The sequence below is a fragment of the Aphelocoma coerulescens genome, chromosome 6, assembly GCF_041296385.1.
Source record: "Aphelocoma coerulescens isolate FSJ_1873_10779 chromosome 6, UR_Acoe_1.0, whole genome shotgun sequence".
In the NCBI taxonomy this organism is placed as follows: domain Eukaryota; kingdom Metazoa; phylum Chordata; class Aves; order Passeriformes; family Corvidae; genus Aphelocoma; species Aphelocoma coerulescens.
In genome coordinates this window covers 24,082,839-24,100,162 of record NC_091020.1, presented here as the reverse complement: position 1 = coordinate 24,100,162, position 17,324 = coordinate 24,082,839, and the positions used below count along the sequence as shown (strand labels likewise).

Genomic DNA, 17,324 nt, shown 5'->3' with positions numbered 1-17,324 from the left:
CAGGATGAGGGGAAGACGGAGACACAGAAAAACAGGATGAAGGGCAGATCAGATGCCAAAACTGGGGACAACAAAGGGCAAGGAGACTGGAGAACCCCATTTCCACAGCCTTAACATCCACATGCTGTCAGATGGACATTGGGAACCTACTGGGATGGGAGGCGAGCAAAAAGGGCCCCCCAGCAGTGCCTGGTGCCAGAGGATAACACTCCAACACTGCTGTAAGCTCTTCAGCTCACACAGAGACACCCACCTTGTGCTGACAACCAGGGGGTGCCAAGTGCCAATGATCCATAGTGTTCACCTGCCTAACAGGATTAGTCCCAAACCCAAGTAAATTACCTGGAAAAAATACCCTCAGCTCTCAGAGACCAGTGACACTGGCATACAAAACTTTGGAAATTGCTGCACAGAGACTATGCCATTTGGCCCCAGCACGTCTGCCTCACGAAACAAATCTGTAATCACAGGATCACCTGCAGTTCTTCTCCAGCAAGACCTCTGCCCTGCTCAGTCCTCAGGATGGTTCTGCTCACGGAACGCAGCATTAGTCATCATTTCTTTTCATTATCATTCAACTTGCTTCCCCGTTCTCTCCTCCTTTCTTTCCCTTTATTTAGTATGCTCCATCCAACTACTGCCAGCGAGGATAACGCTGGAAGTACCTAATCTTACTGTCCACCACTCTCTCAGCCTCGCATTTCTGCGAGGGAGGGAAGTGCTCCCCTCCACACAGCAGATGAGGGATGGAGGCTCAAGGAAGTAGAGATTTAATATATTAAGTCACAGAGAAAACCTGCAAGAGCAGGAAGACAAACATGGGTCTTTGACCACAGCTTCCAGGCAGAACCCTTGTCCCAAAGAAATCCTTTCTCTCTCCTGACCTGCAACAACAAAATTTTAATCTCTTCCTGAAATTGTTTCTGGTGTTCATCTGTGGAGCTGGAATGCCTGGCAAGCACTGAATTCATTACATTCTTTACAGGATGACTGGAAGAAGGTTCTTCTAAACAGACATAGGAAAATGAGGGAAGAGAAAGTTGAATCTGAATGTCTACTTCTTCTGAGTGCCCATCTCAAGACTTGCAGATCCCTGTTTTCCAGTCCACTTAGCCCTGTGGAGCAGAGGGGTATCCACAAGGGAATTCCTCCTGACCTCCTCCTGTCAATGGGAACACAGATCAGCCCTCAGGTCTTGAGCTGGGCATCCATAAAATGAGGAACACAAACTCACTTGCCAGGTGAGAACACTTTAGCTTAAGACTATGGAATAGCACTGAGAAAGAAAGAGTAGTAGAGGCAGGAACAGGACCCAATTCTCCAGGGCAACATTTAACAGGCTTCACTGTAAGACTATTGTGATTTTTCTGCAATTACCTGCCTCATTCGTTACACACTTTCCAATTTTAACAAATAAACAAAGTGGAAGTCCTATAGGCAACAGTCTACTTTACTCCACACTCCTCATTCATACCCCAAACACACTGCATCTCTGTGCAGTGAATGAGGCAGGCACACTCTGTTAAAAATATGTATGATTCTTCCATTAGATATTGCATTGAAATACACGTGTAACAGGGGCAAGGCTAAAGTGCAGAGATATTTCTTACACTCTGTGTGCTAGATTTTACAGTTAACGAGGACTCTAACTATAGGTTTGTTTTTACTGCACTGTATTGGCTTGTATGTCAGAGTCTGCAGCAATATCTGATGCGTAACATGTACGTTGCACATGATCAAAGACTTGAGTGTCATCTTCTTGCCTAGAACAATGACTGCCTAAAGCAGCAGGAGCAGAAATTATCTAAAGGTAGAGTTAAACAAACCTCCTTCTCCCCTCTGGGGAGAGTAAGCAGTCCAGGTGAGCAAGGCAGGAGGGGAGAACAGCCTGCTTTGTGCTAGACGGGCAGAGAGCTCCACATAAAAGCAGAGGAGCTTTGCAGAAGCATGTCCTGACTCCCATCACTGGAGACTTAATGATGGTAATTCCCAAAGGATGATGCATGCTGACAGGCTTTGACATAAACTACCCCAGGATAATATTAATATGTATTAAAGGCTCAGGCAACTTTATTGGGACAGGCTTGATCAGTAACACATTTCAACAGAGCGTCTCTATCATCTGTCGGAACAAAAGTAAGGGAGGGAGAACACACGCACAACCTCACCTTGCTTTGGGAATGTTTTAGAGACAAACAAGGTCAATCTGTGATGAATTGCACACTTGGCACAGCTCAGACATTGGACCAAGAACCTTGGACACGCCACCACAAATACGAATGTCACTGTGGGGCTGTTTATGTTGGAATCTGTTTGCATGATCAGCATTCTTAACCCTCCAACATGGGGCCAGACATCTCCTGCACAGCCTTTCCCTGGGCATGTGGGACATCTACCCCTTGGAAAGCGGTGGAGAGGTGCTTAGGAGGCAATGTGGGGGCTCTGCAGTCACAGCACTGGGGGAAGGGGGAGTGGAAGAAAGAACCGCGGAAGCCTTTGATCATGTGTAATGTTAATTCAAGTGTTACACATCAGAGACTTTGCCACAGTAACTAGCATATAAACAGGAGTCTAGTGTTAACACGGAGGACTTCTTGAATAGGTTTGTACATTTCTGAGTTAAAGCAATTTCCCTATTCAACAATACATGACACAGTGGAAGGAGTTCAGAAATAAACCAGCCTAACATGCTTAGACCTTTAATAGAATTTAGGTTCTTAGAACTAATTAAATGTTACTTAAATAAAAAAAAAAAAAATTCCAAGTACTTGGGAAAGGTGCCAGTTTGACAGCTCTGGAGAATGAAATAATCTAATCATCCCCAGAGCATGGGCAGCAGCAGGACAGGCTTCCCCTACTAACATGCCTCAAACGTGACCTGGAAAGACTGTTGATAGAAATGGGGCGTACAATCTCTGTGGTCTAATGACTCCTTACTTTTTCTGCTGAGACTGCTAAAATGGTTCCCGCTGAGTACCAGCTGCAGTGGTGATATGGACACCTGTCTGGTAGGAATGGTGCTGGGACCTGCCAAACTCCTGTCATCTGCTAACCCTCCACCAGAGCCCAGTGACTCTCAGCTCATTGCTCAGCCCGGGCAGCAGGGGCTAATAGACAGCAGCTCTCTGGCCTGTCCCACCTTGGACATGCTCCACTCCAGCCCACAAGATGTAAACAGGAGGTACTGTGTTTAGTCTGCAGGTTTGGGCTCTCACTGCACCAAAGCCCAGGCTCAAGAGAAGTCAGCCTCTGGCTGCTGCAGAGTTGAGGCTGGGATTTTTCAGGCTCTTATTTCTACGCTAAGATAGGGAAAAAGTCTACAGGAGGAAAAGCCTGCCATGTCTCCTCTCCTCCACAGCTCCTCCTTTTACTTGTCTTTGCAACATGACCCTGCATTGCAGTAATGTGCTTCCAGCCACCAATTCTCCTTGGAGCTCCTTGCTGTGCCTGGGGTCCCAAGCGAAGGAGGAGGAAAATCCTCTCTGGGCCTTGCTGTGAAAGCTTAGCAGGGCTTGCCAACTCAGCCAGCCCAGGCTGCAACGGACTAAACCAAACACAGCTCTCCCTGGAAATTTTATGCACCACAACTTCTTTTACTTCTGAAGCAAAGCCACATGAACCTCCCCCTCCCCTGCTCCCAACACCACAAGGGATGACTGAGCACAGATCAAGACTTCCATTGCATACTAAGCCAAGAGTCTCAGACACTCCCAGATGTATCTCACAACCGGGTGCTACTCCTGCTGTCCCATGCTGCTTTTAGCCTCCCTGCCTCCCCCCTTCAGCCTGTCCTCCTTTGTACTCAACGCAGGACAGGGCAGGGGTAGGCAGCAGAGCTGGTCATGCCAGACAAGAAGATCCATTACACTGACCTTGTGTAGGAGAGAAGCAAGGGAACTTGCTTCTCCCTACCATCTGAGCCAGCAATTCTTCACCTTTCCATCCCACATACTCCAAAAATCTTACATTTTTCAGCACCCAAGTAACAGGCATGAAAACAGCCAGGTTCCTAAGGGTTAACATGTCTGAATGGTGACATAATTATTGCCATTCTTCACTGTTTAGAGGTTACTTGACTACTCCACACACCAATATATTTTGAGATGTGATGTAAATGCAAACAAACACTCATGTTTGGAGTTAACACAGTCACAAGATCCTGTGTATCATGTGTTGGCAAGCACAGGAACCAACAGCAAATGACCCACCCTTAAACCTGACTCTTTGGTGTTAATCATTACAGGAGCATTGCACTTTCCAGTCAGAACAATCAAAGCATGCAGGCTCTTTGAAAATCCCTACACACAAGATGCTTCTGGCCAAGATCAGCTCCTTTACAAGTCATACAGATTCCAAGGTATGATGTCCTCCAGACATATGAATGTGGGCTGCAAAATGCCGTGAAAACAAGTCACTGGAAGGCTAACTGCAACATTGCAATGCTGAAACAACCCCCTGTCTTCAAAACAGAAGGGGAGGCAGGAATGCCACAGTTACAGTGAAGGCAGGGATGTACTGCACACACAGTCCTTCAGAAATGGGCTTTTCTGCATTAACACACTCCCTCAAGCTTTTTTGTTTTCAAAATATGCTTATAGCCATAAAGAAATTCAAGGGTAGAATAGTGCTACACTGTCAGATCATTAGTGCATCACTGCTCTAGGGCTGACCCTCAACTCCAAGCAGATGGGGATTTTCCAGGGAAAATCTGTGACACCAAAAACATGTGGGTGCAAAAAATGTGTGGGTGCTTCAAGCAACCAAGAGCTTTTGTCAAAGAATCAATAGAAAAGAGCTAAAACTGAAAGGCATTGCTCTCTGTGCTGCTCTCCCATTTGGGATGATGTCAAACTGAGATCTTGGCTCTGCAGGATCACAGTCCCACAGCTTTCTAGCTCTTCCGCCCTGGCTCCATTCTTGTTTAGGTCATTCCACTCTGCCTCCCCAAATTCCTTTCTGGAAGAAATCAAGAATAAATACAGCCTATAAAGCGTTCACCAACTTCAGGAAATAGATAGTACTGTATTCACAAATGATTTCTGAATTTTCCAGTCAATTATCAATTTGAGTTCCACTAATATAAATAGTGACATTTCACCATTATTTTTTGAGTCCATAATTACTGAAAATATTGTGCAAGAGCTATGAGAGATGTTGCAGCAAAAAATACAGGTTTGTTACACTTTTAAACAACATAAGCCCTTAGCAAGTAATTTTTAGGTCACAGTAAAGGAAGAAAGGGGAAAACCAGGAAGCAGGCTTTCTCACTTGTAACCAAGGTCCGTGCGCTGCATAGGGGTGCTCCTCTGTAGCAAAGGCTCCTTCTACGCCCGTCGATACAAACGTGATTGCTGTATCTCCTGTAATACTTTTATACGTAAAGTGCCGTCCGTGTAAGAGCCTTCCCCTGGGGAATTAAACACACGTGCATGAGTCGAGAGGGCGCTCAACACAACTATGGAGGTGCGCCACTGTTGTTTCTGCCATCAGCATGGGAAACTATTTTGAAGGCAGCAACGATTAATTTTTCAGGAATATAAGAATGATTAGCTCCAAAAAGCAGGTCACAAGCCCCTCATCTTCCTCCTTAATCTCAGGATCTTGTTACTAGAGCTAGAATGCATCTAAATCCCATTTCGTGCCTATCCCCATGATGAGTTGCTGATGTATGCGAAGGCAGGTGACTGCCAGTTTTCTAGTAAGATGGAAACTACAGAAGAGAATCCAGACTCCACATTGTGTGGGAATGTGAAGATGCATTCCTAAGGAGGTTCATTGCTGGGGCCAAACTTACCTACTGTGACAATACCTAGCAATCAATTGCCCTGGTGCTTGACAAATGTCACCTGCATTTATTTAACCAAATGCCTAGAAAACACATATACGAGCATCTACAGTATGACTTCCCTTTTTTCATTCAATGCAAGGGAAAATCATGGCTCTGGTATTTCAGCTCAGAGCATCTGTGACACACATGCATGGCTTCTAACATGCAAGAGGGAAAACTTCAGGTAATATATTTAGTGCCTACCAGAGTCACAGTTGCTTGATGAGTTACTGCTGGTCAGATGAGCTGAGGTAACTGATCAGGACAGACTGTTCACACATTTGTGATGTAAAATAAAATATATTTGCGTTAACTTTCCCATTGGTTTCTCAACAGGCCCAGGCAAGTGTGCACCTGCTGCTGATAACTCTGATACTACCAACATGTAACTCATTAAGCTAAAGTAACTCAATCACCTACAATCATCTGTCTTGACCCGACAGTTCATCTTTATCTTAAGGACTAAAACATTTGCACAGGGATTTTAAAAAATAATCCTGGCTGAAATTATGGAAAACTAGAAGGCAGTGATATGCACAAACTTTACCTTCAAAAGACAATGTGTAGAGTATGCACACATGTTGCTCCTTCAGTAATGTGACATAATTTGTCTAAAACCCACACTTCTATGCATAAACTGATTGCAAACAGGTTTTGCACAACCACTTATCTGAGTCCATAAGTCAGAATGAATAACTTAAAGGATTTCTATGACAGAGTATGTTAAGGCATCCCTTCTTTATCACAGAGTTGATAGCATTAGACTTATTAAAAAAAAACCCCATACTAACCCTGTCCTGCTTCAGCACTCAAAAGACACTGAAGGACGTAAAAAGAATGAGAAACAATCTTAACATGATGAGCACAGAATCATGCAAAGAATCATCTGTTTCTAATGTATTTTGGCAAAATATCTAAGCTCTGGCCTTTACAGACCCATTGCATGCATGTCTGTATGGTGAAACAATGCCACAAGGCAAAAGCAGCATGTTAGCACAGGCTGGGGAGGAGGATGGCTTCACTCACCTTAGACAGAGGGGGATGAGCGCTCCGGACTCCTGGTTAAATTTCAGGTGCACGCTTTCCAGCTGTCTCGTGCGGATCAGCTCATGAGGAATGATGGCTGCTGAGCTCTCGCTTTCCAAACTGTCCTTACGGCTTCTAAGAGAACAGACAAAACACACATATTCAGGATTCTGGTACTATGTGCTATTTTGTCTGCAAATATTGAAGGACACAGGAAAAAACTGTTACAAAGACAAAGACACATCTGAGTTTTCAGCGCTCCTGCAGAGACAGCCTCGCTCAGACTACCAATCCCAGCATGCAGCTCTTCACCTTGATTTGCCAACCTAGGATCTGAATTGATGCATGCACATGGTACATCCCTCCCTTATATATATATAAAAAAAATTCTGGAAAGAACTGCAGCAAAACCAAAGTGTCCAAAACTCCAAACACTATAAAATGGTTTGGAAGAATTACCAGGTGTGTCCTCCCTCCTGCTTTTGCTTTATCTTCAGGATTTTTCAGGCAGTGGCCTGCAGGAAAGAGCTGTCCAGTCCTTTGTGCCTTTTTTTGCACAGTTCAACCAAAAGGCTTTGAGAATCTCCTGCTTCCACCAGAATCAAGTGCAACAGCCAAAAGACAGCATCTCCATGCGATAAGTAGGAGATTCACAGATTCTTTTCCCTTGTAAGTCGGACTGCTTTAAGACAATGGTAACTTTGCTTTCTTATTCCTTCTTTTCTGCAAGACCAGCATATTCTGAAGCTACAACAAGGTTATGCTGTTACATGATTAGGAACTTTGCCAGACCAAATCCTCTAGATAATAAAACGATCTATCTCAAAATACTTGACCATAAACATTTTATATGTTCAAAGAGCATCAGCATGATCCCTTACTTGACAATCTGGAACAAAGAATAAAGGACAGGGTGGGTTATGACTTTTATGGATGACATGGACTGATGAGAAGTGTCTGATAAATGATTTATATTTTTGTCACCTGGCATTCCACATGAACTTAACAGACGTAAGACTTTGTTAAGATAGTTTCTACAGTACAGAATTGCCAGAGGAGAGGGACAGGGAAAGGAGGAAGGCACTGAGACTCCACATTGCAATGTGCCTCCATTGTGCCACAAGGACCAAAAGCCAAACAAGGCTATCAAGCTGTGGCTCCTTTTGAGAACACTGTTAAAACAAGCCTGGATCCTTCCTTCATCCCAGTTGAACTGTCTTTAATGTACATGTGGAAATTATTGTAAAGAATCAGCTTCACCCTCATGAGCTGACCTAGATGACACCTTTACTTGATTTTACCTTTGAGGGCTAGCCCAAAATTACTCCCATCAACCACATACATAGCAGTGCAGTTCAGTGTGAATTCCAGTGCAGATCAGCCTGTTGCTTCCGCCAGGTCCCCTAGTCCCAGGTGAGCCCTTCACCCACGCTGCTGAGCTGCCCACTCTGAAACAGTTAAACTCTGATACCTCATGGTCCAACCTTCAAATACACTTCGTGGCCAGGTCAGAGGCATGCAGAAAAAAATATATCAGAGCAGCGCAGCCCTCTGCAAGACAAAAAGTGTAAAACACATCCCATTTTCTGCTTTAGCAACACACAAAAGTAGTAAGGGATCCAGCAGGGACATGGTAGCTCAGGATGCAGCTTATGCACAGGGTGGGCTGATGGACTGACAGTCAGCAGAGTGTCAGTTTAGTGGGTTAACCCTGAAGCAAAGACACAACATGCTTTGTAGTCTATGTGTGGCACTTAAAGTTGTGTTTAATCTACTTCAGCAAACATTTTACAGCTCTTTCTAGGTGGGGTCTTCAAAGAGTGGAGCAGGCCAGCATTTTTCAGGCTGATTACCTGAGAAGTGCAGTTACAGTTGATTAATGATCAGTTGACCTTAAGCTAAGCTTTGTCTCAACTTCCTTATCAGATCTTATATACACAGTGAGCTGTGGGAAAGTCAGCCTGTGGTCTACAGCTTCCAATCATTCATTTATCAGCCCCTACCAAAAGGGTCAGCCATTAGCAATGCATGATTTTCAAGCAAGCCATAAACTTGCACTCCTAAATGCACAGAGTTTAGGCACTGTGGAGTGGATCAGGAGTTTTACAGCAATGTTACTGCTACAGACAAGAGACTGTGCCCTGCTCACCTGGACTGCCCTAAGCGTGCCAGACATGGGGACATCCCAGAACAGCCTTCCCAGGCAATCCATGGTGTAAGGTTTGTGCTTCAGCAGGACAGAGAGCTGCAGTACAGCTCCCCATACCCCCGGGCTCCAAATCCCTCCAAGCTGAATGTGGGTGTTTGGATTTGCACCATGCTAGGCAGTAAGGCTGTGAGCACAATGGGGCTGCAGTCCGGAGGGGAAACGGCCTCCGGTTGTTAATGCAATAATAGGAATGACGACAATATTCTGGAGGCAAGGGGCAAAGCTTTCTGAGTCTTATTAAAACCAGCAAATGCTGTTTGTCATTACATGCTCAAGAGAAGATGTTGACTAATGTATAACTATCAAACGGAACTGTCATGACTTTAGGGCTGTCAATAATTATGACTTCACATTAATAAGTAACCAGCCCTTCTGTCAAAAAGGTGAAGCAAAATGGTAGTTAATACTTTGAATGACATGAAAGGATTAATCCTTTTGACAAAATTTTTCCAAAATACTCATTCTCTGTGTCTCTTGTTTCCTTTCAGAAGAACTCTCACAATTTCAGGTATTTAAAATTAAGGGTGAAACTCCAGTAGCAGAAACCAAATAACCTTCTAAGGTTAAAGGTCTAAGGTAGACCCTTCTGAACAAGAAGTGTGTATTGTGGACTTCACATAACACATCAGGAAGCCACAGTGCCATCATTTTCAGACTCAGAAAAATGTCACACGACACAGGGACTCAGAAAGACCCATTAAAATTCTCTCTTTGAGACTGGAAATTCTTGTGCTGACCCTTCCAAAGGGTGATAGCCCAGATGAAGGGTCAGCAGGACCTCTAGGTTGTTATTAATAAAAAGCTCATGTCCTAACACACATTGCCATCCACAGCTTGTAGTTTTCAGACTCAGAAAAAAATGTAGAAAAAGTTTGCTTTCTAACACTAACAACCCTGGTTTTACGACTGTCAGTTACCCGTAAGTCTTTGCTTCCTCCACCCCATCACCAAATAAATCAGCAGCAAAAGTCAGTGGAGTTTTACTTGTTATGACTAAGATCTAGCTGACTATCAGTCAAAATGTTGCAAACTTTGTCTATTCCGGATTTAATACGTCGTCCAACCCCCACAGAAAAATTCATGTTTCTCAGTGTCCAGAAAAAACAAGTCTGCAAAAGCCAGGGCTGCTGCATTAGGAAAGGCAGCAGATTTAAATGGAAGCAGCATGCCGGAAATGCCCCAGTTTAAAGACTGCACATCTAGTGTTTTGTGAAACTGGAGGGGAGTTGGAGGAGATTAAAGCGCATTTCCCTCTGATTGGGAGCTTGTGGGAGGTGTAAACGTGGGCAGTTGTCAGATTAATTCTTTAGATGATTACATTCTTTTTGTTTCCTTAAAGCTGTTTGTAGTTGGGTTTGATGTCTCCTGTTCTGGGCAAGTGTATTGCTGCAGTTACCAAGGTGACTTTAGCTGACTTTCAACTATTTTTTCCAGCTTTGGTTTCTACCAGTAGTCTGCTTCTGGGTGGAGGAGAGAGGGAGGAAATTATGTTTGTTGTTTTTTGCTAAGTCTCATGAATGCTGATTAACATGAACTTAACCAAAGCCATATTTGATTTTTTTTTCTTTTTCTGAGAAAGAGAGGGTGGTCAAGCCATTGCAAAGGTGTCCAGTGTAGCCTGCAGCTTCCCCAGATCTGTTAATAAGGGGAAAGGGCCTGAAGAGACTCGATGTCCCAGTGTGCTGTGTTCCTTCTTGATGTGAGAAGGCCACACGCTGGAACCTGTAGCCTCCCGGGGGCCCTCCCTTTGTATTAAGGATGAGGGTGGCTGCAACCTGCTTAATTTGATGCCAATTAGCAGCAGCCCGTGGGGATCCTGGAAAATCGCCAATGCAATCACTGGGTTGCACAAAGTTTGGATGTCCCCACCTTATAAGTCATGTTTATAGCAACCCCTTCTCAAGCAACCACTGGCAGTTATTTTATAAGATTCAAGAATAGCCAGGTTGATCAGATTAAAAAAGGTTTATTTATTCTTGCATTTGCGTTTTGCTTTATGATCAGAGCACTTGATCTCATGGATCTGTCAAGGAAGGAAGTCTCAGTTCCCCTCCAAGCACTATTGCTGATACAGAGAATAATTTTACTGCATTTCCAAGCTACCCTCCCAGGTATCAAAATCACAAAGGACACGCTGTTGGAAGCTGGCCATGGCAGGGGCTCTTTCCAGGAGTGGGTGCTCACTGCCACACTGAAGTTAGTTTCTGTCATTGCTCCTAGCTCCCTCCATATAAAATCCAGTACTGTGAGTTAGCAAATGCAAACCATCAGTGCAGGCTTACACAGCTGGGAGAGAAAGGTCGGGCCACTTTTTCTTTCTTCCCCTCCCACCCCCCCCTTCCACTCCCTCTTCTTCCCTTTCCAACCGTGGCTATTTCAAACCTCCTCCCTCCCTCATGAAGATATGGTCAAAGATCACTTAAGTGCCAACAATCTTCCAGTCTCTTTCCCACAGTTTCCCCTGAAGGGCAATCCAGCAGCTGTGGGAAAGAGCCCTAAGCACCTTGGCACACAGAGTTACAGCAGCCATCAGGAACGCACAGAGGAAAGTGCAGAACCGTGGAGGACGTGGTTACACAGCTCCTGCCGTGGTCACACTGAGACAAGGTTACCTCGAGTGCTCAGACCTGGGTGCTCCTCAGCCTGGTTAAACAGGATGGTGACGATGTTCTGTGTGCATTTCCTGGCATGGAAGGGCTGCTAGGACAATGCCAGTAGCAACAATCTTCTTGCCGCTCACATATCCCTTTGGAAAGCTGCATAATAACTACTGTCAGAGCTTGCAGGGGCCAGACTGTTCCAAGACCTGCAGCTGAACTGGAATGGAGAGATTTAGGCTGTGCCACTGGCACCCTGCAGACTCATGAGCGAAGTCAAACAACTGTTTTATGCTTCAGGTTCCATGTCTATAAAACTGAGACATTTTTCCACGTCGGGTTGTTGCAAGGATTAAGTCAATGTTTGCAAAGCACTTTTGGATTCTTAGATCGAGAAAGCTATGCAGGAGTGCAGATTATTAGCATGGTGACTGCTTTGCACTTCTACTGACACTGGTTTTCTAGACATTTACTTTTCTAGTTTGCAATCTTGTCACCCAGCACTCAGCCTCACGCTGAGAGACACTCCCTAAAGTATATTGCCTCCCCCCATGCAGCATTCCTGACTCAACCAGGACACCACTGAATGGCGACCCGATGAGAGAGCATGCCTAAATAAGCAGGACTGGATTGGAAACTTACTGCTTAGTGGTTGCAGAATCAGAAAGCCTAGCCAGAACCAGACAGCTTCAGAGAATGCTGAAATGCTCCTCTTTATGTAAAGTTTGCTTCCAAGAACTGAAGACAGGAAACCAGTTACAAAGACAACAGCTCCTCTCCGCCCAAGTAAAGCAGAATGAAAACCCAGTGCAACTGGGAGAAGCAAAGTGCAGACTCGCCTCCAAGCAAATCCGTTTTGGTATTACCGTCAGAGCTTCCTCAGAAATGCTGCTCAGATGGAGTTTGTTAATGTGCATTAACCCAATGCTGCTCCCTGACAGGAGAACTCCGTGTGCCTTATTTACCAAGTCAGAGGAACTACAGGGGCAGTGGACTCCAGCCCTGGAAGCAGTGCCACTATTACTCATGTGCTCCAAACCGGGCACACCATGTGACAGTCTGGGGTTATCCCAGGAGGAATTCTGGAGTGACACAACTCCTCCCTCTTCCCACAAGGGAAGGGCAACCACCTGAGATGCTCAGAGTGCAGTGCTCCAGCAGGTCACCGCCAGGACAGTCCTGCCAGCCCCACCTGCCGGAGGGTTGTTCCCTACTCTGTTTGCCAGGAACCTGCCTTCATTTCCCTGCACAGCTGGAAACTGTTCAGGGCTGGATGGAATTAGCACACGGCTACAGGGCTACCATATGTTCAGGTTTCCCTAGACTCAACCTGTCTTTCTGCCTAGAAATTGAATGCAGATAGGATCTGAGGTCTCTGTGGGTCCCTGGACAAATGACCACCGTACATAAGGGACCAGCAGAAGCACAGGTACCTGGGAAATCCCAAACAGAAGTATGAGAGTCAGGCATGTGAACCACACTATTTGATCCTTCTTGAGAAGAGGGAGAGTGATAAACAGCAGAGACACGATGGAAAAGCTGTATCAAAGTAATACAGCTTTGGGAGACCCTCTTCTATCACTAAAACCTCATGTTCAGACACTGGGGCATGCATGGGCAATACCTGAATTCTGGCACAACGAAATGCAACAATTACAGGTAATTTTAGCTTCAACACATGCAGTAATGCAGTGTGCTAGCACTAGGTTTCTACTCCATGCCTCAACTCACAGTAGAACAGTCAGAGTCAGCCAAGAGGCAGAAAAACATCAATTTCAGCAATGCCGCATGATCAAGGGGGCCCTTGAGGGGTGGAAAAGGTCAAGAATTCCCTTATCCCAATGCTGGTTCTCACTGCAACTGTGGCAAATTAACTCTGCTGTCCTAATATGTAACACGGAGATACTACTCACCTACCATACAGGAGAGCACAGAGCTAATTACCAGGGACAACCAAAGACTCGGCCCCAGAAATTATTAAATCAAGAAATTAAATAGTGATCGAAGCAAGACTCCACAAGTGTCACTGAACTTTGACATCTGGAGCTTCCAGCCCACTGAGGCCTTGACAGCAGCAGTGTTTAGCCTGACATTTAAATGTCCCCCATGTTCTCTGTATCCAACAAGAGTCAATCTGCACGATTCAGGAGACTGGGAGCCTTGCCTTTCTGTCTCTCTCAGCAGCACCTACGAAGCTGATGGATCCTAAGAAACAAATAATGCACCACTGAAACGCACACTGGTATTCATACACGTCTTATTTTTCCACGTGGTAACTGAGAATATTTGGTTACCTACGTTCAAAATGATTAGTCATGTTTCCAAAGATTAATTTACATGTTCTTTTGTTAATACGTACAAACTGATTTAATGGCTGCTTATGAACTGAGCCAACAATCATTTTGAGAAACAGATGTCTGATGCAGTTTTAAGTTTTAAGTGTGCTTTTATTAATATCCTTAGGAGAAAAGGGGCTACACAGTCTACAGTAATAACACTAATGAATCAAAGTACTACAGCTGCCCAGCAGGGTTTTGACAGAAACCAGCTTTTTCTCAAAGGAACTTTTTTTTAGGACTCTGGGACAGTGAACAACTGGTAATATGCATGCTTAACATGTAAGTATGTGCTTTGCTGGAGCCAAAACACCGAATCAAGCCCTATCTGCAACCAAACAATGTGAGGTTTTTGCATAAGCACTGAAAACTGTAACTATACAAAGACTGGGAAATCTATGCGGACTCTGGATCCTCTACATTTTATACAAACAAATATTCAAATGTTTGAGTGTTTCCGGTACTATTTGTGATGCTGAATGCAGAACAGGTTGTCTGCTTTAAACCTTGATAGATTATTGTGTGTGGGTGGTAGGGTTAGGATAAAAGAAAGGGAAGAAAGCTACTAGGAAAGCAGTTGGTGGTTGCAAATCCATGATAAATAAACAGCACATTCCTCTTCTGCACAAAGCCCTTAGAGTCTGTGTCAGACTTTAACATCCTAATGTCAGTTGGGTGCAAATTTGACAGCCTGGGGTTCTGCAGTGCTCTCTGTGGAAAGCACATTTGAAACAATTTGCCATGCCCCAACAGAGCACTTCTGTCAAGTTCCTAAAGAACTTCTAATGCACCAGTTATTCACAGGACCCTTGCAAAGAACCACGGGTTTGATATTTTATGATCTGGTGTGTACAGTGCAGGATATGATTACACACAAGCCTGCTTCCCATCAGCCAGCACCTCGTGATCATTAACATATTTATCTTTGTGGTGCCTCAAGAAGATGACATTGTTATTAGTCCCATTTTATAGATTCAGAGCTGAAGCTCAATAGCTAAATGACTTGCCTTTGATTACACAAGATTTACAGCAAAGGACAGACCTGAATCCCAGCCCTACCAGGCTTGAGCAGTGCAAGCAAGGATCACACCAGAAGGACTAGATCTATGTACAGAATTGTCCTTCATCTCAGGTGCTCAGAAGTCCTATGAAATAGTTATATCTGCACTGGGTTTGTGCCTTTTGTGTCTCAGCCTTTACCCCTGCAGGTACCTGGACGGAAAATGGATGTAGATACATTACTGCATGCAAAAGCTGAGCTCCTAAGTTACGTTCCTGTGCAGCAGCTGGAGATGAAAGTCTCCATATCATGCTCTTGTGTACTTACTTCACATTGAGCAACTTTGCTCAAATGCATGAGACATGCTGAGACAGTGCATTAAGGAAGGCAGAGGCATAACAAGATCTTCCTCTTCATCTATACCACACTGTTCTGGAAAATGTGTTGACTGATCAGTTTTAGCCACAGTAAGGGTAATCATCAGGTCTGATTTAAGTACTAGTTAGCCAGAGGTTGTAAGTAAACATTGCTTTCCAGCACAAACCACCGCTTTTGGTATGGTCAATGCATTGAACAAGTCCCATTGTATCTGCTACATGGAGAGGAGAAGCTGCACAAGGAGAAGACCTTTCCCAAACTCATCTCAAAGCATCCAGTAAGATGGAGGAAGAAAGTATTAGGACACACTGCTGTCTCAGGCTGAGATCTCCCCTATCCCTGCAATAGTACCACCACAGTAACACAGCTGATAGCTATCTTTCCTTAACTGAAGTGCTTATGGAGAACCAGGCTACCTAGCAGTTTCCTCAGTGGTAACCACAGACCTCAGAGAAATGTATTGACCTCCTAGGAGGCAAACACTGGGAACCTGCCATTCCTACCACTCAGGCTTCAGGCAGGGTGGGTGAGCAGCTGCAGCAGGTAAGAAAGATTTGCAACAAAGAGCACTGTCACAGATACGAGGCTCTGAATTTGACCTGTCTTCCTGTCTCAGAACAGTTAAAAACCCAGGTAAATATTTGTGTGCTTCATCTTAGACCTCTGCTAACCTTTCACCACTCTGAATCGAGCATCTCTTTGTTTATCTCACCCTGAGAAACGTAAAGCTCTCTTATCTAAGCAACAACTGACTCCCAGCATTAAGGCTTACCCATCAGCTGCCTCCTTGACCTGATGTGCACCCAAAATGTTTCTGGTCACCCCCAACCACTGTGGATGCAGAGCTTACACTGGGCATGCAGATGCATGAAGGAACCCAGCATCTGTGAGAAATCCTGCCCAGTACTTTTGAGCTCTCCAAGGCTAGGTGTGATTTGTGCAAATCACATGGTGTAATTTTATATTCTTTTCAGTGGGGCCAGTGTGACCAAGCAGTGGTCCAATGTGACCAACCTGCAGGCAGAGAAATACTACTCAAAACCTGAGTCAGATCAGAATTTGGCTCCATGTAATTACTATATGGCAAAAGTAAGATTATTCCTAAAGCAATAATAAAGTCACTTGAGATTTTTTAATATAAGCACCTATATCTCATATTACATACTAGTAAAAAGCATCAGCAATTGACACATAATGCTTCCCCCAAAGGATTAGGCAACTCATCAACATTCATATATGAGGCAAATCAGAAGTCACCCACAAAACGGAATAAGAAAGCACAACAACAAGAAATATTTTTCTCATGCAATGTTTGAATCAAGAATGAAACAGGAATTGAAACAGAGCAGGGTGCTGTCCCTGCTGGCACTACAGGGAAGCACTGTTTTCATGATGATCTTTACTCTTGAGACCAGAAGGCACAAATGTTCATCAGAGACTAAGAAACCAAAGGAAATACCAAGATGAAAGAGTGCAACAAAGATGCATGTCTTTCTGTATCATTCAGATGAAAACATTAAAATTGATGGGAAGACACTGAACTAGCACCTGAAGTCTAAGAGGGGAAGGGGAGAAACCCAGAAAGACAGAAGTGCAGATACTACAGATGGCTTGAAACCACAGGTAATTTCCTATAGATTCACTTAAGTCAAAAGTTACAAGAGGTATCTACAGGCCCACCTAGTCCCACTTAAACCACCTGTTAGACTACTGCTATTAGAGACCCAGGTGTTACTGGCATGTAATTACTGACAGAACCTGCCTGTTTAAGTAGGGCAAGATCAAAGTCACTTAAAAAGAAAAAAAATCAACATTTTAACCAAAAGGTTTGTAATTATGACCTTGAAAACAAAATACTCAGGAAAAATTATCAGCAGTCACCTATGCCACCTAGCTCTGGACACCACAGCACCTTTCAGCACAGTACTTTTTATAGAGATCAGTCCAGTCT

General features: G+C 44.3%; 1 protein-coding gene across 2 annotated transcripts in view; it reads right to left on the bottom strand.

Annotated features, from left to right (window-relative positions):
• SUFU (SUFU negative regulator of hedgehog signaling) overlaps nt 1-17,324 on the bottom strand; it is a 91,380-nt gene that overhangs the window by 17,320 nt on the left and 56,736 nt on the right. For both annotated transcript variants that reach the window (XM_069019902.1, XM_069019904.1), the window contains exons 9-10: nt 6,854-6,988; nt 5,269-5,407 (exon numbers count right to left, since the gene is read on the bottom strand). In XM_069019902.1, coding sequence (XP_068876003.1) covers nt 5,269-5,407; nt 6,854-6,988 — 274 coding nt within the window. The remainder of the gene's footprint in view (nt 1-5,268; nt 5,408-6,853; nt 6,989-17,324) is intronic.